The sequence below is a fragment of the Haemorhous mexicanus genome, chromosome 2 (assembly GCF_027477595.1).
Source record: "Haemorhous mexicanus isolate bHaeMex1 chromosome 2, bHaeMex1.pri, whole genome shotgun sequence".
Taxonomy (NCBI): domain Eukaryota; kingdom Metazoa; phylum Chordata; class Aves; order Passeriformes; family Fringillidae; genus Haemorhous; species Haemorhous mexicanus.
In genome coordinates, this window is record NC_082342.1 from 42,347,173 (window position 1) to 42,370,888 (window position 23,716).

General features: G+C 40.5%; 1 protein-coding gene across 1 annotated transcript in view; it reads right to left on the reverse strand.

The window, feature by feature from the left end:
- SESN3 (sestrin 3) overlaps positions 1-23,716 on the reverse strand; it is a 44,560-nt gene that overhangs the window by 15,250 nt on the left and 5,594 nt on the right. Inside the window, exons 2-6 of the mRNA XM_059838579.1 lie at positions 5,888-5,953; positions 3,361-3,558; positions 2,502-2,684; positions 1,849-2,085; positions 135-282 (exon numbers count right to left, since the gene is read on the reverse strand). Coding sequence (XP_059694562.1) covers positions 135-282; positions 1,849-2,085; positions 2,502-2,684; positions 3,361-3,558; positions 5,888-5,953 — 832 coding nt within the window. The remainder of the gene's footprint in view (positions 1-134; positions 283-1,848; positions 2,086-2,501; positions 2,685-3,360; positions 3,559-5,887; positions 5,954-23,716) is intronic.

Here is a 23,716-nt window from a genome sequence, read left to right on the forward strand (position 1 = left end):
ACCCTTATTACACACCTCCTACATGAAGAGCCAGCATAAAGAAATTGACAGAAAAAGTTTCAGTCACTGAACTAGCCTCAAGCACTTATTTCCTCAAAAGCACAAACAAAATGGAACTGGAGAAGCCCAAATACCTCCACTAATTACTAGCAGACTCTCCTTCTTCTCCTTCTCAAAGCGAGTTGCCATTTCTTCCTGAGAGGCTTCTTCATCTTCTTTATCTTCTTGTAGTCTCTTCATCCTTTCCATCAGGGCCTCCAGCTCACTTAAAGAATCTGCAATCTGCAAAAAACACCATGACATTCTGCAAAATTAGAAGATAGACAACGTGTGTCATCTTCAGATTTCATGCTTGACAGTAAATGTTCCCAAAACCAGACAGCGGCAGCAAACACAAAAACTCAAGCCAGAATGCATTTTGCCACATACATCATAGACAAACAGCTTTCACACAGCAGGGATACAGGAGCTGGGAAGTGTTAATGTGGCCTGCTGCAGTAATTTACTGCAGTGGGATTAACAGTGAAGAGGTGGTGTTTGAGCGTGGAAACCACAGTCACTCATATTCCACCACATAGACAGCTCAGGAAAATCCATCTGTGGGCCCTATGTCCCCCGTAGACAACTTTTCATACTAAGGTAACAATATTCAGTCCATTGGCAATGGAAAATATGCTTCTGAAGAGATGCAGTGCAACTGCCTTATAGAAACACAACCCAAGATAGCAAATCAGTATTTTTCTTTCATCATGTGTAACCAAAACAGCCACTGTGTTGATCCTTTTCCTTACTTTTGTGAGGAAAAAATACCTCTTTTTAATAGAAATACATCAAAATTTTGGGTGCCCTATACCTATCATTCAGATTTTTTTAAAGATAAATTATTTGGTTTTTCCTTTCCATCCTTTTGAGTCTGTTCTTTTGCCCACGGTTACAATTCTAGCGGACTCCTCACTGCTTAGCAATGAGCACAGTCAGCAGCAACGCTCTGCCCTCTTCAAATGGGGCATAAGGGACCTCCATGGCATGAGCTGGCATGTTTTACAGCCCAGAAATTTAAGACACAGTGACTGAACTGACTGATGACATGCTTACATTCTACTGGTAATTGTAGAAATTGTATCTAGCAACTCTGCTCATAATCCTGATTTTCCATCCAAGGCAATAAGGCTAATTCATCTGTCGGCATTAATTCATGGGCATGTCTTCAAAAGCATTCTAAAGCACCTTCCAGGAAAAAATGTCCAGCTAATTAACTGGTAATCAAATTAATCAAGTTAATTAACTTAGTAATCAAAGTTCTCTGTTGATTCAAGACTGGAATGCCAGCATGAAGAATTAAGTAATTTTATTTCAGACATTTCTTCCCATCTACATGGAAGTGTTTCAAACTGTTTCGTGACTGTAGGCCTTGAAGTAAAAATAATAATAATTATTATTATTATTATTACTACTACTACCACTACTACTACTACTTCTATTTTTTTCTGTTTTTCTTTTCACTCCCTATATAAGGAACATGGATGGAACAAAGCTCCAGTCAATGCCACACTGTCTAAAGAAACTGGGACTTTGAGCTTTCTGCTGAAAGCAAAGTTTTAGTCTTGCCCGATTGGTGGTGAGATTAACTATCAAAATCACACTGCTCTGACTACCATCCACTGTTACAGGGTGGTTTTCAACAGATTACACTGAAAATTGCCAGAGTGCATGTAAGAGTAACTGGACTCAAGCATTCCTATAAAGTAGACCAAAAAAAATCAAACTAAAATTTAAACAGGACAGAATGGAAGTAAGTTTTCTAATGCAAAACAGAGGCAAGCAAAAGAATTTTCTTGCAACACTAACCCCAAAGTTGCTACTTGTGAGGGATGCATTTTCTATGTTGTTGTCATTGGCAAGATCACAGACACAGAAGTTGTTGACTGCTATAAGTCTGACTCCATTGGATGTATCCGGATCTCTCTCTGGATTAATGCCACTACCAAACACAAAACTTGCCAAGGCATGATAATGGGCCAACAGGACAACAGCATGAACCAGTTCAGGAAGAGACCAATTATTTTCCCCAGTCTTGACAAGTTTCTGAAATGAGAATAAAAAGAGTGTAAATATAAAATTTCTTTTTGGCCCCCAGCTCTTCTATAAAACACTACACACTTCAAAAAGGGATCAATTATTTCTTCCATTAATACCATATTCCCCTTGCACACAAACTCTCACTGGATAAAAAAAGAGACACCTAATATATTACTTCTTTTCTTTTGGGCTATTTTAGGAATAGCCAATGCTATTCCTAAAAAGAAAATCTTACTGGCTTTGTCACACGGGAGAATCAGTTTGTTTGGTGCACTAGTACTTCCCTGAACTTTTTAACTCAGGGAAATGAAGCCTAACTAGGCAGAGTTCTGCCTGTAGTTCCAGGCCTAACTTGCACAGTTCTAGGCAGTTCTTTTCACCAGACATTTCCTGGTATTTACAAGGCATGACTGAAGAGGTACCTGGATGTGCTCTTTCGTGATCAGCCAGGGCCGGTGTGCAAGGAGTTTGTTTATTTCGTTCAGGTTTTTCAGTCTTTGGGGAATGTATTCTAAACCATTCAACCACTCTGCAATCCCACCAGTCTTCAGAAACTCATCAACGTGCATATTTATTAGGTAGGAACACTGATGTCTGGCAGCAGCCTGGAATAATTAAACACAGAGTGAACAGTGCAGCACATTAGTGTATGATCTGGTTTTGCTGCGGGTGGGAGACCGGTTAATAACACATAACAAAAGTACAATGTCATTCCAAAAGGCCTTGTGAAAATGCATTGCAATGCACTTCTATACAGTGTGGAGGATTCTCCAACAAAAATATATTTGATTACTCTGGACTGCAAAATATAATTTTGGTTGGAAGTGATCACTAGAAGAGAACCCTCTGCTCACAGAGCTGACTTAGAACTTGTTGCTCGGAGCCTTGTCCAGACAATACCTTCACCCTTGGAGATCACAGAACCTTTCTTGGTTCCTGCTGCAATGTCTCAACATCCTCAGAGAGAGAATTGTTTTCCTAGTGTCCATCTGCAATTTCCTGTGACTTGAGTCCACTGCATCTCATCCTATTGCTGCACAGTGATGTGGGCATGTGAGAGGAGCATCACTGTGGGAAACAGGGCATGATGTAGGTTGCCAATTCTCCCCTCTGACTGAAAACCTTCCAGCAAGGCATGTTTTATTGTGATTAAAATCTACAACAAAAATTCTGTCAAAATACCACTCTAATTTCTCCTTTCCAAACTCTTCCTGTTTTTGTTCTTTTGTAAATACAGAAGTCAGAGGTGCAGGAGAAGAGGCACAGCCTGTTGGTACATACCATGATAGCAATGTAGTGCCTGTAGGGCAGAGGAAGGGGCCCATCCATGCGCAGCATATAGAACTGGCTGCGGAGGAAAGACTCCAGGTACTGAGTGTGGATACTCATGACCTGTGTGATGTTGTCCAGGCGGCCAGACGTAGAATATTCTTCCACAAGAAGATTAGTACGTTCATCCAAACCGTTTGCTTGCATAACCTTGAAAATAAGAGAAAGAAATATTAACAGAGGGAGAGATTTTCTCTAGCTTTGGCCCTGGGGAGAAGCACACTGCAGTATGAAAGGTTTATCTGTGTCCAGACTTAAAGACAAGGATGGAGTTCTGCACGTGTATTTGCAAACAAACATGCCTGCATGAATGCAAACACACACACACAGATCCTACTTGTATACTGAGAACTGAAGAGCACTTTACACTGAACCTCTGTTATATTTTATACGTTTCTAAGAAACCCAAAACCATTTTTCTATACATCTTCTTGTAACAGAGGAAGTCGCAGATGCTGAAATCAAACCTGTACAGAGAGCTGAAAGTAAGTAAGAGCTAAATGGAAAGTAAATTCTTTATGGAAGACAACCTGTTTGGACACACACCACCTGAGTGCTCAGCCCTAAAATCAATTTCAAAATTAATGGAGAGGAACTGGATTATGTAACCAAATTATAGAAACAGCCTGGCAATCTACCCCTTCTGTGCTTGTATAATTGAAGAGGAGATCAAATGCTAATTTGTCCATAACATTCAGGTATTATTTAGAATAGGAATTTAATGCTTTCTTTAAACAAAAGCTGTTCTTTAATTATTCCAACCAATCCAAACCTTGGGCACAAGATGAAATGAAACAGCAGAACAGTAAGTAGCTCTTGCATTGCAAGCCCTGACACAGTATGAGTGCTATTACTCAGTGTTTATCACCAGGAACAGCCATTCTCAACATGTTCACCACTGAAGTTACAAGCACAAGACTAGAAAACCCAGTATTTATTCTGACACTGTGCAGTAATAAACCAGCCAGCTTACTATTGCAAACACCATGAAATGAGAACATATTTTAGCTGTTTTACAGCACATGAAGGTAGAAAGTGCCTAAAACCAAGAAGCACAACGCTTTTGCTGAAATATTCTATTTAAAATATGTTTTCTTCTTTATGATGGGCTGATGAGTGGACCATGTCTCAAATATTTTTCTATCAGATCTTATACAGAAGTCACATGCAAAGAAACAAAACAACATATTACATCTTCATTTCTCACCACTGTACTTTCCTGGTTTAATCTGTGGGCCCTGAAAGAAAGGGGAGAAGCAGCTACACAGTTAGACAGCTCCATCCTTTTTACTTCTGTATCTTCACTATGGCAGCTTTTCTGTGTCTTATACCCAAACCAATGCCTTCTCAGTTGTCCTTATAATGTTTTTACCATCAGAATTTTATTCACACATTAGAGATCATTTATCTCCCTGTATATACCTCACTCCACTCCTAGGAGTCCCCCTTATCCTTCAGCAAGTGTGTCTCCCATGTATTTAAGAGATTCTTGTCTCATTTAGTGGTTTCTTGGGGAAATCATATTTTTTGTGTCTCTAGTAAGGTTTCTAATCTTCTCCAGCTTGTCAGGAATTTTCCCTGTAACAGTGCAAGTTATAGAAAGAAATTCTGCTGACAGATTCAAAATATAATCCTGTAGGACTGGGCTGTTGCTATGTTAGGCACAGCAATATGCCATATGATTATTTCTAAGCTTTATCTTCATCTCTATTACTATCCTCTTCTTACTGTGCATGTACTACCTCCTGATTTATTTCCATCCACAGACTTTTTTTTTTAAATTCTGCTTTCAAAGCCTTGTGGCATGTTAACAGGAACCTTTACCAGTAAGTCATTATTCTCTGCCCATATTCTTTCCATTGCAACAATGAAGCAGCCCTTAACACCAGTAGTGTTATTATCACTTCAGTGTGTTACTATTCTGTCACTAAACCTTCTCTACTCACTGTACTACTTCACGACAAGGAATGAGGGAGAAATGCAGTTGTTTGTTCAACAAACCACAGCTGGCATTTGTCATGGTAGGAATCTCGAGTCTGAAATCCACTCCTACCTTTCAACCATAAATTCTTTCAAGAGCAACAGCTACAGTCTAAGGAGTGAAGTCATATTTGCAGGTTCTTTCAAACTGAGGGTCAGGCATTGCTCTGAGAGCCACATAATCACATTGCTGCAATACTGGACAGGCCTCCCTTCAGGTCTGGCATTATAAATAACGTGTTCACACCCACCTGAGAAGAGCAGAGCTGTCACTCATGGCTGTCTCTGGGAAAGCTGGTAACAGAAAAGATGTCAAACAGTACCACTCGTGTGAAAGGATGGGGTGGGTCTTACCCACTGGAATCTGCTCCAGAGAAACCATTGCTTTTGCTTTCAAGGGAGCTCATCCAGGTACCATGGAACAAGCAGGGCCATAGAACCATCCTTCACTGTCATTATTTTCAGAACTATCACCTAGCCCAGCTAAATGCAAACTTACTTCATTCTCTGGTATAAAGGCACTTGGTCCTCTTGTCAACGGCGGGGAGACCTGTACTCTCTTCTCCTGCAAAACAGTCACATAGTTCAGTCACTGTCAGGAATTACATATTCACCTCACAAGATGAGATCTTCAAGGTCTGGATTCTATTCTCTTCTCAAAGCCCCCTGGGTGTTCACTGAGGATGTATGGCACCACACCACATTAGATCAGCTTTGCATCCCCTGTACTTTGCACGAAGGAATGGCATTCCTTTTGGCAAGGAACAGCACCAATTTTGGGCAGGGGTAAGGCAGAAACAAACCCCACAAATCTAATTCCGGTTGCTTGACAGACCAGTTAGAAGATACACAGACAATAGCAACAAAACATGTGGCATGATGCTAAAATTAGCCAATTTACTGGATTGAATGGAAATTTGAAAACAGAGGGGAAAAAAAACCACACTCAGGAAATTATAAGCAAGATGCTGGTTTTTTTCAACATCAGCATCTGATGAGATCCTTAGTGTTGTGAAGAGTGTAAGGACTTTTTGTGCCAAATATTGGCATGAAAAGCACACCAGCAAGACCCAGTTACATGCTTTTCCAAGAAACCTGATGAAAAGGCCACCTGGCTCACTGCTGCAGAGCCTGGAGCACACTGCAAGCAGCACGAGCCTGGGTGTGCAAACCCCAGCTACAAGGCAGGAGGATATATTTAGCATAGAACAAGCTGATAGCGTAACAAGAGCCAGAGGACTTTTTTGATTTATTAGGTATAAGAAACTGGATTAAGATAAACTGTGCTGCCAACCAGAGGAGTGAAGGGGACCTGGGGAGGCTGTCTGCTCCTCCAACTTATCAAGGGCAGGACCAACACTGTCCACATGATTCCTCAACAGTGTTGGTCCAATTCTCCTGGAGGTTCCTTCCTCTCCATGGGTCATTTATTTCAGTGACTAACTCCTCAAACTGTTAAAGTTTTCCTAATGTCTAATCTAAATTTCCCTTGCAATAATTTAATTTTCTTCTTTTTCTCTTTATGGTTATTTTCCACCTATCTGGCTGGCTGCACACTTGTCTCAAGTCCCTAATTGCAACCACAGTGTTGGTGACTCTTAATATGTTATCCATAAACAGCAGTATTGGATTTGCATACTAAGTATTTTGTGCCCCTAACATAAAAGGCTGAAGTTTTCCATAACAAATGACTCTTAAATACCTCTACCAGGGGGGCTTTAAGCTTAACTGCCAGTGTGCACAAACAGCAGTGCCAGTCCCATAATGAATGTGCCACTGATTTCCACCCAGGAAAATTAAGCCACTGGAGCTGCGTAACTATTGTCCTGATCCTTAAAAACATCCTGTCCTTTCTAAATTAGATTAAGGAATAACGAGCAAAAATCAGCAATGATTATTCAGGAAAGATGTTCCAAAGCAAACTCTCACAGGACAATTGAATTTGTGACTTTGGAACAATTAGCTGCTAAAAGATGCAGAAATAAGCTGGATCAACTGCATGAAGCCCAGCAGCCAGGAGACAACTTCCTGCATCTGCTGCCTACTGTCACAGCCCCAAAAATCCTGTAAAATACTTCTCATGTACAAAAAGTACTCAATCTAAAGTATGAAGAAACAGTGAAGAGAGTCCTGGTATCTGCACATGCAACCCCTTCCTCACACAGTTACACAAGGTGCAGGAAGACATCTTCTGCCCTCGAATACACAGTCTTGCCAGTAGCCAGTCATTTCCACCAACATTAAAAAAAAAAAAAAGCTTTCCAAGAATGGATCCAAGCTTGGATTTTACTTGGTTCATGAAGGTTATCAGGAAATTAACGTTTAAAATCTTTATTTCACACTACATAATCTGGAGGAAGCAGCTTGTATGAGTGATACAACTTGGATACCTGTACACTGTCAGCTTTTGCTGGAGCATACCAGAGCTCAACCTTCTCCACCCTGCTCTCTGATCTGTACCTTCTTCAGGCTCTGCAAAGCTGGTCCTTAAGGCCAGACCACGGCAAAAAAATCCCTTTGTTGCTTCTGGCAGGATCTGGGCTCCATTCCCCTGTTTTCCCATTCAGTGGGACTGCTATTACTCCTTTGTGCCTGCAGATAAGCTACTGCTGAGGGAAGGAGGAAACGGTACTTGGGTGGATGAATATAGGCAAGTATCAACAGTTAATTCCTGTGAATGATGACAGAAAGTCCAGGAGATAGTCAGACATGAAAAATGTGTGCAAATCTACTACGAAAAGAACAAAATCCAACTCCTTTGGGGGGAGGCAATTCCAAAAAAAACCAAGCCTGGGGAAAAGAAAAGACAAGCGAAGCAAGAACAAAACCCCAAAAGCCCGAACACGATCAGTCAAGAGGACAAGTCTTATCACTAGACACTTAAAGGGAGCTGGGCTTTTTTGACATTAGAAGTGATATTCTTCCCTTCCACCAACAAGAAAGATTATTTTGCCTTCTTGCCAAAGCTTTTATTTTATTAAAACTGGTTCAAACAAGATTTTGAGGAGAAAAGTAGCAAACATCATCTGGTTGCCCAAGTTCTTGGGATGCTATAAATAAAACCACGTGAAGTTTACAAGCATTGAGAAAGATAATGTTGGCTTTGTTGAGCTGTAGATAAGAACCACTCCTTCTGGGCATGCTTTATCTAGAACAATGATTTAAGGCCTACCCGAGAACCTAAACATAAAAAACAGTACACGGAATTAGAAAGCAATAGTGCAGATTTATGGTCCTTTAAAATGGTAGAAATTTTTGCAAAGCTTCTTGTTTTCCAAGAAAGCCATTTTGCTTTCCTGTCCAAGTAGTCTTTGCAGATTACACTAACTATCACAAAGTCAGCCAGGGTCCCAAATATCTTATTTGAAATTGGATTCTTTTACTAAGAGGCTGAAAGAAGAAACAGGTTGCTCAGCAACTAAAATGTTGCACGCACATCTACCAGTCATTCTCTGCTTCATGATCCTCCAGAAACAAAATTACTTGAGTAAGAACAATTTCCATTTACATTAAGACTAGTACCTTTTTGAGGGCTGTTTCCACAGAAGGAATGAGATGATGAAGAGCTTCAAAGCAGAAAAAAGTGTGCCTGAGCATGTTGCTGAGAGAGGGGCTGCTGCAAGCCAGAGCCTCAGAGCAGGTTTAGCAGCAGTGTCACTGTCACACTGTGGTGTCAGACAGCAGAACAAGACCCCTGCAGAGCACGGGTGAGTGACACAGGAATCCATGAAAAATCCTATGTAAGCTCTACCTGTGACTTCTTCCTGTCCTTAAACTGCACTTGCAATGTGTCAGGGCCTTCATCAGCAATGTGAATGGTGACTAAGTGGCAGCATTTCCCCTTTGCTCAGGATAACTGTAAGAAATGCCTTCCTCCTTGGGCGAGCTCTGCACAAACCCACAGACACAAATCTGCAACTTGCCATCTCACAGGTTTATTTTCAGTTGTGGCAGTGACTGCACATCCTTTCCTCCAGAGCCAAGACGGGCACAGGGATGTGGCACCTGCATCCCAAATAGCTGCCAAGGGGCAGAGCAAGGAATGCCAAAGCCACTGGGGTTGGTGAAGGGGGAGCAAGCATGAGCCCAGCTGGCACTGGGATAGCACAGAAGCTTTCCTCCCAAAGCACAAAGCAAAAGAAATAACCTTTCTTCCTCTTCACCACCACATGAATCACCGTGTCCTCAGGCTTTAAAGAAATGGCTATTTTTAGCAAGCTGTAAAAGGAGGCTGTTTTGCTTGAGAATGGAAGTGCTAGCTGGTGGGGCTGATCAAACAGCTGCTTTAGGAAGCACTTCTGAATATCTACTTATTCAGAAAACACAGGCAAGAAGCAAGTGCTTGCCCTGCCACGGGTGCAGGGAGGATTCTTACACACATAGCACATTAATTCATCCCGGACTTGACATCAAGGTGGTCATGCTTCAACGGGATGGGGGGAGGGGAAAGAAGGAAGAAACATTCAAGAGGGAATTTTGTGAGCCATGACAGCGCTGCCACTTGTGTCCCTGCAAACTCCCAGAGCAGTGCAAGTGCCTGGGAAACACTCATGAAGGGGCTCAGAACCTCCACTCTCACAACACCTGCCATCACTGCCAAGACATCAGGATCATACACAACACCAGATCAAATATAAATCCTAAGGGCATCCCAAAATCAGCTTCTCCTGAGGAACAACTTATTTTTCTTAAACAAGCAGAAATGTTTTTTGGGGGAAGGTAATGAGTAACTTATTATTTTTTAAACCTTTTCTTATATTATAATCTACAAGCCATTTTGCTACCATCTAGAATTTGTAAGGATCTTTGTTTTTTAAATTCAGTGGTCTATCTCTTTAAAATACTCATTATCACCTGCAGCAATAATCTAAGTCAAGTGTGTCACTGGGTGGGAGTGGAGAACTAGGTTTAGGATTCCCTATCTGGGATGGAATCTTACCAAAGGAATAGGTTTTATTCCCCAGTCTCAGCTTTATCTTACAGTGCTTCAAACTCAAAATACACCAGTTCAATCTCACAGACTTGATGTTATGGAGCCCACATTTGGTTTTCAGCTGACAGACAAAATGCCTTGAATTTTAGTTCACATTACAAGCAGCATAATTTGCTGCTGCTGGTGGTTAAAACCCTATCTATAAACTGCTTTCTCCTACTCCCACTGTTGTTACTGAACATATTTTCAGTTTTTGTTCTTGGATCCTGGAACAGGGTCTACTTCAACTGGCTCTAACTACAGTCAAATGCTCTGAGTTTCAGTAAATTGTAACACAATTTTAGTCATACAGTCATACTGGACCAGCTGCTTATTCCATCCTCACTGAAAACAGAAGAAAGCATTAAAACAAGTTATCTGAATACCAGTTGTGTCTTAGCACCTACTTTTATTCAAACTCTTCCCTAGGATGCTGGAGGGATTTTGTTTATTTCTGCACATGCCAAATTGCCTTTTGATTTAGCCACCCAACCTTGGCAGAGGAAGAGTAGTTTAGAAATGTGGCAGAAGTTTAGGATGCATCCAATTCATTTCAGGTGGTAACTTTATTATTTGTTGTAAATTTGCAGAGGATTAATATACTAGTTAAAACTACACACAGTCTTGCTGACTAAAATGAAAACCTTAATAGTCACAGTTTACCTGTCTTCACATGTCAGTTCTACTGGGAGATTCTGATCAGCAAGAACAAAGAAGTGTATTCAGCAAAGCTGAGAAATTTTGACATTTATTGACAACCACTTATTGATGCATCATTCTTTAAAGAAAAAATTCAGTTTATGGCATCTAATGTAATAAAATTGGGAGGTTTATAGCTTCAGAACATATCTGCAATTCATCTCACATGAAGTTTCCATTGCAACTTCAAAAATTTAGATACACATTTGAAGGGTAAACCTTGGTGTCCTGTTACTCAAAACAATTTCTGCAGAAAAAGCCATAAGACAAAAATATGAAGAGCAATGATTCGAATGATGCATAACGCTTTATTTGCTGGCAGTGCAGAACTCCTCCTTACAGCTGACCTATTCCTATAACTAAACACAGGATATAACTCCAGAAGCAATAAAAGAAATGTTCAGAACAAACAGTGTCAAAATGTTGAGAGTTCACAAAGCAAAAGTCCTAGCCTAGGGTCATTTGTTAGGGGTATTTCAAGTGATTTTGCAACAGTTTCTTCCTCTTAACAGACTGTCCAACTCCAAAATGCAAACTAAGCCATAAAGATGAAAATTAGCAGAGGAAGTCAAACAGCAGGAAATCTTTTTTTAAATGAAACAGCATTTCAAAATACTTAAACCAGTAACTTTTAGCATTAAGAATTTGGGATCTTTGTGCCTCACAGCTGATGAAGTGGTGCAAAGAGCTGGGAAAAGAGCCAGTGCGGTACAATTGATGGAGAGCTTTTGCTCTGGTAACAGGTTACAGCCCTTTTGGATTTCACACAATAAAAGGAAGCCTATCCCAAGTTCCTGTCCCTCTACCAGCTATTAAGAACACAATCCACACTAATTAGAAACCAAAGGTCAGCAATTTCTACCCAGCCCAAGAGGGATGGTCAGGCAGGAGAAGTCCCACAATGATTCCTTGCTCTTTGAAAGATATCCGGTACACTCGGCCCACGGGACAGAAACTCAGCAGTGAACACAGAGTTATGGCAGAACAGCCAATCACCTTTTCCAGAAAGCAAACCTACACCTGCATCCTTACTGCTCCTACTGCTGTGTCTCTCTCCTTGTGCTGGAGATCATTCCTATGAACCAAAACCAGCCTCCAACTGCACCTGGGAGCAGACAGACAAGGACCACAAGTCACATGTCAGAGTAATAAGTATGCTGAAAAACACTTCTTTATTTAAGAAACCTGAACTGTATTTCACTTTTTTTTTTTTTTTGTCAGAATGGATTTAAATGTATCAAGTTAAAGGCACACCTGTAACTTAATATTGACTGAAGTTCAGAGTACATCTAGCTGTGTAACTAAGTCTGAGGCTCCTAAATAGAAAAATAGAAAGATCTTCACAACAAAATTCGCTCAACTAATGGTGCAAAGTCAAACCTAAACATTGATTATTAACACCTGAAAAGGATGAGAGACAAACAGCTACTTTTTCTACTTCCTTGTTGCTTGAGAATCACTTCCATTTAATATAAGCCAAGAGAATCACTTCCATTTAATATAAGCCAAACCTCAAAGTCTGACTTTTTACTCATGCCCCAGTTGTTCTCAGATACCAAGGATGAAACTCAATTGACCAAACACAGGCAAATCAGAGTTAGCCAGCTGCCTGCTGGTTCAAATGAAAAAAGGAAGGTGATGTCTAACTCAAGATGAGAACAACTGTGTCATGGAAAAGCCTGAATTTTCACCATAGACCAACAGGACTTCATGGCTAACCAGGTACTGGCCTGAAGAGCAGCAAAACATGTATCACCAGCAGACAACAGATGGTCTTCTGGTCTATTTCAGCCTTCAAAAAGCCACTCAAAAAAACCAAAACCAAAATTATGGGGAGAATAGAAAAAGGAGAAACAATGCTTCTCTCATCTGTCCATGGAGAACTTCACCTCCTTCCCTCCCTGCACACCCAGCAGTAACACTGGAGTTTGTGTGCTCCTCAAAAACTGCCCTCAGGACAGATCTTGTGAGTGAATGTCTAGATGACTCAATACACTACAAGCACAGCAGAAAAGCATTTTCTATGTTTCAACAGCACCAGATATTAAGAGCAAAAGTTAGAAAACTTCAGTGGTTTTAGCTGGGACTTGTTTCATCTGTACCTTGGCTCCCTTCCACCTTCAGTTTTAGTCCACATCTGACATAGTGAGACAGACCAGCATTATCTAGTTTGGAGAACATAGCCTTTAGCCATTAAGCTGGCAAAACTGCAAAACTGCACGGAGTTAATCTGGCTGCTCATCAGCCAGGACAGGAGTGCTGCGTGTTCAGAAAGGCTCTCTGAAGCAACACAGCACATCCTTTAATCCCCTGCCTCCTTGCAGAGGGCTGCCTTGTCCTGCCTGAGCACAGCCCATCTAACCAAGCCTGGTTTTGCTCTGCCAGAAGGGTCCCATGAGCTCAGGAGGCTGCGGGCTCAGCGTGGGCAAGGGCAGTGACTGTGGTCACACGTGTGGCCTCCATCCTCTTAGGGAGAGACTGGATCGAGCTCCCCATTGGATCCATGAGGCAGAACACTGCCAACAGGTACAGCAAACATTTGCTAGAAAGCGCAGACAGAAAAGCAGCTGCTTTGACAGGCCTGAATTAATACCTAAATTAATGACTGAGAGCACAGCCTCTTTACAATACAGTAATTGAATGGTTAAATACTTCAATTCATAAACACACACACATTTGATTTATTGGGCATACTGCCAACTGGAGATTAAAAAACAAAAAGAGAGAAAGACCCCTGGGGTATGCAAATCCATCATGGATCTCTGGCAGAACTGTCTCCCACGAATGCTCTACCGAATTTTTAATAGAAGTATTGTCTAAAAGGCATGCCTTGTAAGCAAGTAAAATAGAATGGTATTCATCCATACTGTAAATGCATAATGGCATCCTCCTACTGTTAAGAAAGTGGTCTGGGGTTTGGTGGTTTTTTGTTGTTTGGTTTTGTTTTTTCCAAGAATTTCAAAGATACTAAATGATTGAAACACTAAATTAATGTAAGGGCAATACACTACACAACACTCTGACAATTTTTTAAAGAAAGTCTTGAAAGAACTCCAATTCATGCAAGAAAAAATTCAAATGCTACATTATTTCAGCAGAGACATCATCACCAAGGGTTTATAAGAAAGAAGACGCATTTAACAGCATGTTACTATAAAAACAGGCTGGATGAATTTTTAACTAGGGACCATCACCAAGGCTGCATTCTCTCATCTCTCCTCTTTGTTACTGGTGTTGCATTCATTATGACAAACAGCAGAGAGAGAGACATTTTAGGCACAGTGTGCCCTAAAACATTAGGATTTGGGTTTTTACCAAGGTGAGACTCTTGAGGTTATGCCTACACTGCAGTCACTAGCACAACTGCTGCTCTTCTACAAGTCAGCTTTAAAGAAGTTCTTGGCTTCACTGGTTTTGAAGAAGTCCTTGGTTAACAGTTCCAAAGTCAGGCAGGCACATGAAGCTCTGCTGCACAACTGGCTTGAGAAACCAGACAAATGTTGAGTCAGCCACTGCTGAGTTTCCAGTTAAAAGGATGAAGCTTGACAGCTCAGAGTGAACATAAAGAGATCTGCTAACAGCAAGTATGGAGTCCTACCTTTGCACTTTATTGGAAAAAATAATAACAATATCTTTATCTGGTTAGCATCTCAGTCCCCCACAGCTGCAGGGGAGGAAGCTGGGCTCTGACCTCTGCACCAGCTCACTAAAATTGTTTTCCTTCCCAGCTTCAACTTACCTGCATGACAGACTACCAAAAGCAACAAGGTCCCCTGCGCTGCTCTCCTGGCCACACAAAGTATTTTGCTGCCTGAGGTGTCACTCAAGCAATGTTTGTGACTAATGTCAAACACTTCATGTTCACAGACTACCAAATACTGAAAAATATTCACAACCTGAGTGTGGTGGAAATCCATCACAGAATTTAAATCAAGAAAGCAAAGGTTGAGGACCTTTTCCATGTGAAAACCTGTTTGACCTGTATCTATGAGATTTCAGATCACACAATCCAGCTTCCCAGGCATTTCCACTACTTTTCACCCTGCAATGTCACTGTGCAGCTTACTCTTCTTGTAGTTTTTCTTTTAAAATTCAGTAGGAGGTGCACTCTGCCTGCTCCCCTGATTGGCCATTGAAGCAGGACATATGAGTGGGAAGTCTAAATTTTATCAGAAGAGCAGCAAATCCACTGCAGAGACATTTTGCTACCTGGAGCACACCACAGGTGCTTCTTCATTGCATTTCAGGGAATAGGTCCATGAGCAGAAGCCCCACACTCCAGAAATAAACTTAGCATGTGTTCCTGCCAACACTCCTTTCTGATAACTCTTTCTCTTGTAGTGTTTTCAGCTCCATAAAAATTTCTAAAATCTCTAGAGTAAATGCTGCTGCAGACATACATTCCCAAGCACCTTTCACTAACCAAGTACTACATATAACCAAATTCTATTCAGAGACATAAGAAAGTCAAGCAAATGGCACAAGCATGGGCTTTCAAACTGCTTTTCCCATACCTTTAATGTACCAAATGATCACAGCAGTTATTTTGAATCTCTGTGTATGAACTATCTTCAGTGACATGGAAGTAACTCGCCAAGATTTAAAAAACAAAATCCTCTCACACAGACTGAAGAGGGAAATGTGCTCTGCTCAGTCCTGGAGCTCCTTCAGCTAGTTTTCTGCCATCTTTTTCACACAGGATTGTGAAACACAGTAGCTTGAGTCTTGGAAACAGCAGCTCTGAACTGCTGATGTGGCTGTCACAAGTATGTCAAATAATTTTAATTGATTGCCTCCTTGATGTCACAGTCCATGCACAGTGTGCTTCTGCCACCTTCAATAAAAAATTATCAACCAAGCAGCAGGCAACAAGCTCAAGCAGACATACTTAGCTTTTTCCACAATGTGCAACTAAGCTGTGGAAATCCTTGCTGTAAGATGCTAAGGACAAAAAGCCAGAGTGTGTTTAAAGTGTTCAAGTTCATGGAAGTGTTCAAGTTCATGGAAGAGAAATAGAAGAACAGTTATTAAATACGGAAAATTCATCTCCAGCTCAGGAAGATTTCAAATGGCAAATACTTGGATCCTGGGAGGTAGTGCTGTGGTAGTGTATAACAAACTGTTCCATTTTGTCTCCTTCTTCAATATCTTCCCTTGGCCACTGTCAGGGACCAGAGTCTGAGCTGCAATCCAACCCACTGTATCTGCCCTAATGCTCTCATATATCTACAACAGATGGGTGCAAAAATAATACTTATTCTTTATGTCCTATTAAAAATGGAATTTATTTTCTAATAGAGATAGAAATTGGCATCCCCCAAGCAAGGAAGCATTTTAGCTAAACTGAACCATTTCAGAAATAAGCATTGTGCTAATCCAGGGTAGATGATGCAGGCCATGGTGTAAAGCTCTTTAGTGCCTGGGTGAGCACATTCCTGCACTGCCTGTTCAACACAGGTGGCATCACATAATTTACTTCAGAATCTGAAGTACATCACACTTCAATTCTTTACTAACATGGTTTTAGGAAGCCAGTGTTATTATTCTCATTTTCTGAACGTACCTCATCAGAAGTTTCCTCAATTTAGATTTGAAAAAGGTGAAGGAAAAAAAATGCCTATTGTCTTTATGTTTTAAAGCCTTAAAACATGAAGACAATATAGTTATGAGCCTCACCACTCACCTAATGGGCAGAGGATGTTTGTTTAGACAGATGGTACTGGAAGAAAAGGACATATTGGCTATGCTACCTCACCATGGAGAACTTTAGGCCGTTTGTGTTAACATTCAAGACAACATCAAACATGAAAACGTGAGCCAGAAATATAAGGTTTCTAATTTATAGCAAAATTTGTAGCCGATGTTCCTTAAAAGTTTAAGTTAATCCATTGAAAAGCTTTTAAAAGAAAATGAGAAACCCCCTTGGCACAAGTTTCTTGGACAAATGCTTATGTACAACTAATGATCACTGACACCTTTGCAACAGTTCAAATAATGTAAGGCACACTGATGCTGTTCTCCTCACTCTGCCTGGGAAGGGATAGCCCTCCTGGACATCCAAAAGGAGCAATGTCCTCCTGCTTTAAGAGAAGCACCTTTTTCTGCCATCTTTCTTTGGCTGATGACTCAAACAGAGAGAATGTGCCAGACAAAAATAAAATCTCCCTGACTAACATGCTTTACCTCTAGCCTAAAGGTACAATTTCCAAGAGCAAGCGCCTTGCTGTCTAAGCCAGGAGTTTAAACCTCTTTTGATTAGCTGACTTGTAAGCATTTTTCAGAAGGAGGTGGCATCCACACCATGCCTCTGAGTTTACTGAAGTAAGTCTTCTTACACAGTCCCCCTGAAGGAAGTCCAGAAAAATCTTATAGGTGCTAGGGCCACAGATGGAAAACCACGGGTGAGCCCTTTTGATTTATCCCCTGATAGGAAATCCTAAAATGGTCACCAATTAGAACAAATTATTTCTCCAAGGAGTCTTGTTTGCAAAGGCAGGAGACTGTTTTACAATGAGCAGGGAGCTGACACACTGTTTTACATTTGATTAGTCTGGGAAAGTCTGGCTAAGAGACAGACAATGGAAAGGCTTCATCTCAGTAGCACATTCACAAGCCACCGACTTGCTGGAACGACCATAAGAATTCTTGCAGTCAGGCAGTTTCTTCCCTTTTTTTTTTTTTTTAAAGAACATTTTGCATCTTAAGTTATATCTTACCAAAGTGAGTCATTAGTGAGATACAACCTCCAAAACACACTGACTTAATGTAGCTGAGCTTGTGGCAGCAAAGACCTAAGATACAAATGTATTTTCACGATGGATCTTAAAAGAAAGGCTGATTTTCAAAAATGAAGACTCCTAACTGTTAGAGAAGATTTATTGCATGTAAATACAAGAATTGTCTAGAGACAAGCAGCTACTCCTGCTCTCTCCAGCCACCCAGGCCAGCAGATTGACAGAACTTCATATTTACCTGCAGCCTCTGCTGGCAGGTGCTACCATTTTCTCAGAGTCCTGCCTATACTTATACTAAGAGGGCTTTTGTTAAAGTTTGGTGACTTAATGACTCTACAAAAAAAAAAAAAAAAGCACCAGCAAGTAATAAAGAAATAATAAACTCACTTATTTTATACCCTGTTTGAATAATGACTTCTGTAGCTATGGAAGAGTGATTAACATGCACTGCCTAATAAGGTTCTTCACTGCCCTCCAGTCAACTTCCCTTTTTCTTAATGAAGTCACCAAACCCAAACTGAGACCTTCTCAACAGAGTAAGCCCAGCCCCAAAGAGACACATTCACAGCCTTTACTTGCCCCAGCCCTACCTCTACACAGACAGAGGTGAGACAATGCAATTTTTGTCCAACTTTTCTGGGAAACAAGAACTGACGCCATAGATCTACCTTCTCAAACAAGGCAAATTAATCATTTTGGATGGCTGGATGCTGCCTCTATGCATTCATGAGGCACAGCTTAACTCAAAGGAGTGTCCCACACAAAACAGCAACAGCACTGGATAGTCAAACTGCTTTTGCTTGTATGGCAAGTTTCTGTTGGATAAATAGGTCAAGCAACTACACCTTTATCTAATACCTTTTGCATTAGTGGCCTAAAGAGCAGGGGCATGGAGGGAGACCCTTCTTCCACATCCTTCCCCTCCTGCTTTTCAAAGCCATGTCTGAAAGATGTTTCCAGCATACCCTCCATGGCTGCAGCCTGCTTTCCTTCCACTTGGACTCTGCCCTGCTGGAAGAGGCACCAAGCTCCATCTCTCCTGAAGAACTTCAGCACCAGCTGCAGGCTCCTTCAACCTTTAATTACGTTAAGCTGACCTTTTCAACCAACACACCTTTCCTCCTAACTACTTGTCAAGCACCAGCACAGAAGTGAGACAACTTTTAAATTGCTGGAATAAAAGCCACTCATTTCAAAGCAGATTCTACTTGAATGACCCCCGATGTTACTGCCTCATCCAGTCTTTCCCCAGTAACACAAAACTTAAAATAATAATGTAATTGAACAATTTGTTTGTGTTTTCTGGAGGGAAAAGAAGATGAAAATATTCTATGAACCATTAATATGGCATAAACTAGTCAGGAGTTTTTCTGGTTCAACCTTTCCACTGCATTTGTTTAAATGTGGCAACTGAAAAATGTAAAAATATTAAATATGGTGGAGAAACAAAACTGAAAAAAAAACCCCAAAAACCAAAACACAAGAAAGAACACAAAAGGCCATGTCTGATTTTAGTGAGATGCATTAGAGCCTGTTTTCTGGATTTCATAGGGAGAAGGCAACCAATCAAAATGAACTGTTGACTAATGAACACCAAGTGTTCCTAAAGTATTTTGATATGTCTCCTACCACTGGGGACTAGAAGTTTCCACCACAGGATACTAACAGAGTCCCAATTTAGAGTTTTCTAGCCTTAGTGGTCTAGAGTGAAATTGGCTGCAACTGAATGAAAGAGGACTTAAAAAACATGGGTGCTCAAACAGCTGCCACTGCACATAATGGGTGTTGCAATCAGCTTTTGGAGGGAACTGAAGGAGCCAGCTCATAACAGGGAGAGAAATGCGGTGCTTCAACTTTAAATTCTTATTTAGAGTGTGTTGTTGTCACCTTATTACTGGACAACAACAGGGACAAACTGGGAACTTCAGCATGTTTCTACCTCATATACACATCGAGCTGTGTATAACATATGTGCACAGCCACCTGAAGTCCAGCTTACAGACTTAGTTCTAGGGGTGCTTCTCTATAAACAGTTGCCTTAATTGACTAACTCTAAGGCAGATATTGCAGCCAGGCAATCATTGCTCACTGGAATAATCACATCCTGATGCTGATTTCCAGGGAGGCACAAGGTTTGCTCTGCCTGCTAAATAGCCAGTGGGTATTTGCATGCAGGCAGCATGTTGACTTCAAGACACAGAACATATTGTAGTAAAGCAATATTTCAAGTGTTCTTCCACACTGGATGAGATCCAGCTGGTGTCAGGTAGAATATTTAGACAGCATGTAGGCGCTCCATTTCATTAGAGGTCTAATCAAATTTCTAAATGCTAGAACAAATTACTATTTCCACACCTCTAATCAGCAATGAGGGTGCTTTACTGAGAGGAATGTCAATCAACTCAGAGGGGAATATTTTTTATTTTTTTAGTTAATAGGCATAATTACTTTAAAACAGATTTAGAACCATATGGCCAAAACCCCTCCAGATACATTTAGACAATAATGTAACTATATTCCCTTTACCACATGCTACAGCAGGAGATATTAAACATATTTACAAGCATGTGATATTAAATTAGGTTCAACAATGTTAAGACACTGTCTTATTAAACAGTTTTTAACTGCAGAATTCATATGGAGGAGAGAACATATGCTAGCTTTCAATTGTTTTGTCAGCATCAGCCAGAGCAAATCCAATGCAATAGCAAACTGCTCAGAGACAAATAAATGATGATTTTGAATAAGCAGCTGTGTACTGCTCTAGAATGGTTTACACCAAGACATCTTGTATTCCTTCACTGTCATGAGCATAACTTTGTTTACTGAGGTTATGTGCAATTGCTCAGAAGCATGAATTTTCATTTGAAAATGTTAAGTGAGGAGTCATTTTTGCAACCATTCCTCCTTTCTAAGGAACAATTTTAATCCATCCTATAAAGTGTCAAATGACTCTGAAGGAATTTAATTTCTCTCCAGTTTCATGCCAAAACTAATTTGAAATTTAATATGCTTTAAAGCAGATACACAATTACACATTTTTATTCCAAACTGCAGCAACTGAGACATATTGACTGTATTTATGACTTTACTGCTCATTCTGAGTAGATGAAAACCTGATTTTCAAGTTACCTTTTACTTTTCTTCTAAATGTCTTTTGCACTTGCAGAGGTAACAGAGATCTATGACTCCAAAGAATTCTCATGAATGCGGTTCCTCCTGGCTTTCCTACACGTTAACCTAACATTAGTGTATGTTGGAAGCCAAAGGATGGTCCACACACTGACCACACCATATTCTCTTGTGATAAAGACTTCTTACTTCTGTTCCAGCCTACTCTCAACACATGGAGCCAGGAATACTTCATATTCCACTCCATTATTATTTTTTACCACCTGATCCCCTGAGGAAGGGGACTACAGGTAGCCTCACACCATTACCAAGTTCAAAAAGGTTGGAGGCTGAGCTCAGAATCCCTTAGAAATCCACTGCTAGTCTAACCAAACAAGGTGCTTACCTTAGGAGTAACATGAGAGTCATTAACAACAACAAAAGGTGTTTAATCAGGAGGTTGTATCTGTTTATTTATCTTACCCTACTTCAGGTAACCAGGGACATTCAGGAAAGAATTAATATATCTTGCTGGATTAAGAGCACTGACTTCTGTCTCTTACCCTGAGCACCATCACTTACATCAGCCTCTCCCTAACTTAAATCCATGACTGCCACAAAGATTATGCCCACAAGAAAAAAGCCCATGCTTCAAAACACCTTCCTCTCAATTTAAGAAAGATGTGAGAATGAAGATATCTGAATAAATAAGTGGTTGATATGGTCTGTAACAGGAATAAAATAGTTATTCAGCTTCATAAACACATAATATTGTCTACCATCTCTACCAGTATTTTGGCCAAGTGATAGTTATCTGATGTCTGATATGCAAGAAGCATCCTATAATAAAAATCTGAAACTAGTAATTAAGAGAGACATTTAAAATTAATACCCCTTGATCATGCCTCCCCTATTATCAGTAACACTGGTCTGCCCAGGATGGTACACCAAGAACTGCATAGAATTTCTTGAACCATCTGGAATGTATTTCATGGACTGACTGATAGGCAAACAATCAGAAAAAAATTGTTTGTGGAGAGTATCCCTACCTCCCTCTAATGGCATTTCACAATTTGATTCATCTGCATTACATTCCCTATAGCTTCTACTCAAAGCACAAAAACTACCAGGCTGGGCTGCAGAGACAACAATGGGGAGCACCTCTGCATACAAACAGGAACACCTGCAAAGAACAGAGAAATTAAACAGCATAAATTATTTCCATACAGGTTTTTCCAAAGATGATGAGGTGCAATTTCTCATTAACTGAGGTCTCCCTCCTGAGAATTCAAATTTCTTTTCTACTGAAAATGCCCCATTTTCCCCTGGTCCATCCTGACCCACTTAGACAAAAGCCAATATTCAGCCCGGACACACAAACTATGCTTGAGATCCCCCATTATTCTCCCACCCTGTAAATGGAAATCTGTTAATAAAATCTCCAGACCCCAGCTACGCACAGCCAGGGGAGAATTATACCACTATCTTCTCTCTCTCAAATCTCCCTAGCCAGAAAAAAACCAGTTCAAATAAAGAACTAAATGAGTATTAGCAGCTCCCTCACCAATGTGGGAGAGAGGAAAAACCAAGGATGCTTAATGAACCATAGTATTTTTTTCAGATTTCAAAACACTGCCATTTAAAGAGATGTGAGATTTGAAGCCTAATTAAGTAATATGCATAAATTTAAAGCAAATGTTCACAGAGTCCACATCTCCAAACCACAGCCTGTGATTTGGCTAATGCAATGCTCCACTCCCAGAAGTAAGTCTTAGCAGAAGACAACCTCCACACTTGGCTAACCCACTCGCAACGCTAAACCTCAAAGTTTCTTTTGAAGAAAATCCTCCTGCTCACTTTCTTTCCTTTCTCACCTCCATTCCCTCCCTGTAATTCAGGAAAGATTGTGTTTTTGCTTTTGTTTTGTTGTTTTTTTTTTTTAATAGAATGACTATTCTAAATGAACATGGTTGCTACGAGGCCACCTCTTACAGCTTTTCATTGCAAAACAGCGTCGTTCACCAAAGGTTCATTTCACTCATGCCACTCTCATTACAGGTCTAATGAAAATTTAATAGTTCTGCCATCTCATTTTCAGCCAGTAAAACTAGGAAAACACAAGGAAGTTTCTTTACAGTAGTTTTTAATGCAGAAGTAGGAGAACCCAGGCAGCCTTAGGACCAGCACACATGTGCAAAGAGCAATACCGCCCTTTGATTTCAAGACACAAAGACTCTACACAGGGGATGGGAGAACAACCAGTTAAATGAACCAGATTCTGAAAAGATACAAATTATTGAAACACTCACGAGCATGGGGAAGGAGAGAAACCAGTCAACTCTGGATTTTCACTGCATTTTTTTCACAGGAAAGAACCTTGTTCTTAGTTGTTAATCTGTTGGGAGTTTTTTTAAATCAAATTTTTCAACAAAAAAATGAGAATGAATTATGAGAGTGAGTGGCCTCTTGCTGTCAACTTTAACTGCCCTAAAAAGTTTGTTTTGTTGCTCTTGGTTTACACCTTTACATTTTTGGATCCTAAAAATTCCATCTTGTCCCCCGAGCTGTGCATGCAGGATTAGTTGGAGAAGTGACCTGAGCTGGTTTCACCATGTTTCACCAGTGCTCCAGGGGACTGGAAGACACAAACACTGAAGGCAGACACAATGTTTTACACAACAGAACGTTGCTAAAATTAGAACCAATGCAAACAGAGTTGATTTTTCATGACAGACTTTGCAAATCATTTCGAGAACTCCTTTAAGAGGAAACACATTGGAGATTTAAAGCCATCTAGGCAGCTCCTCACACC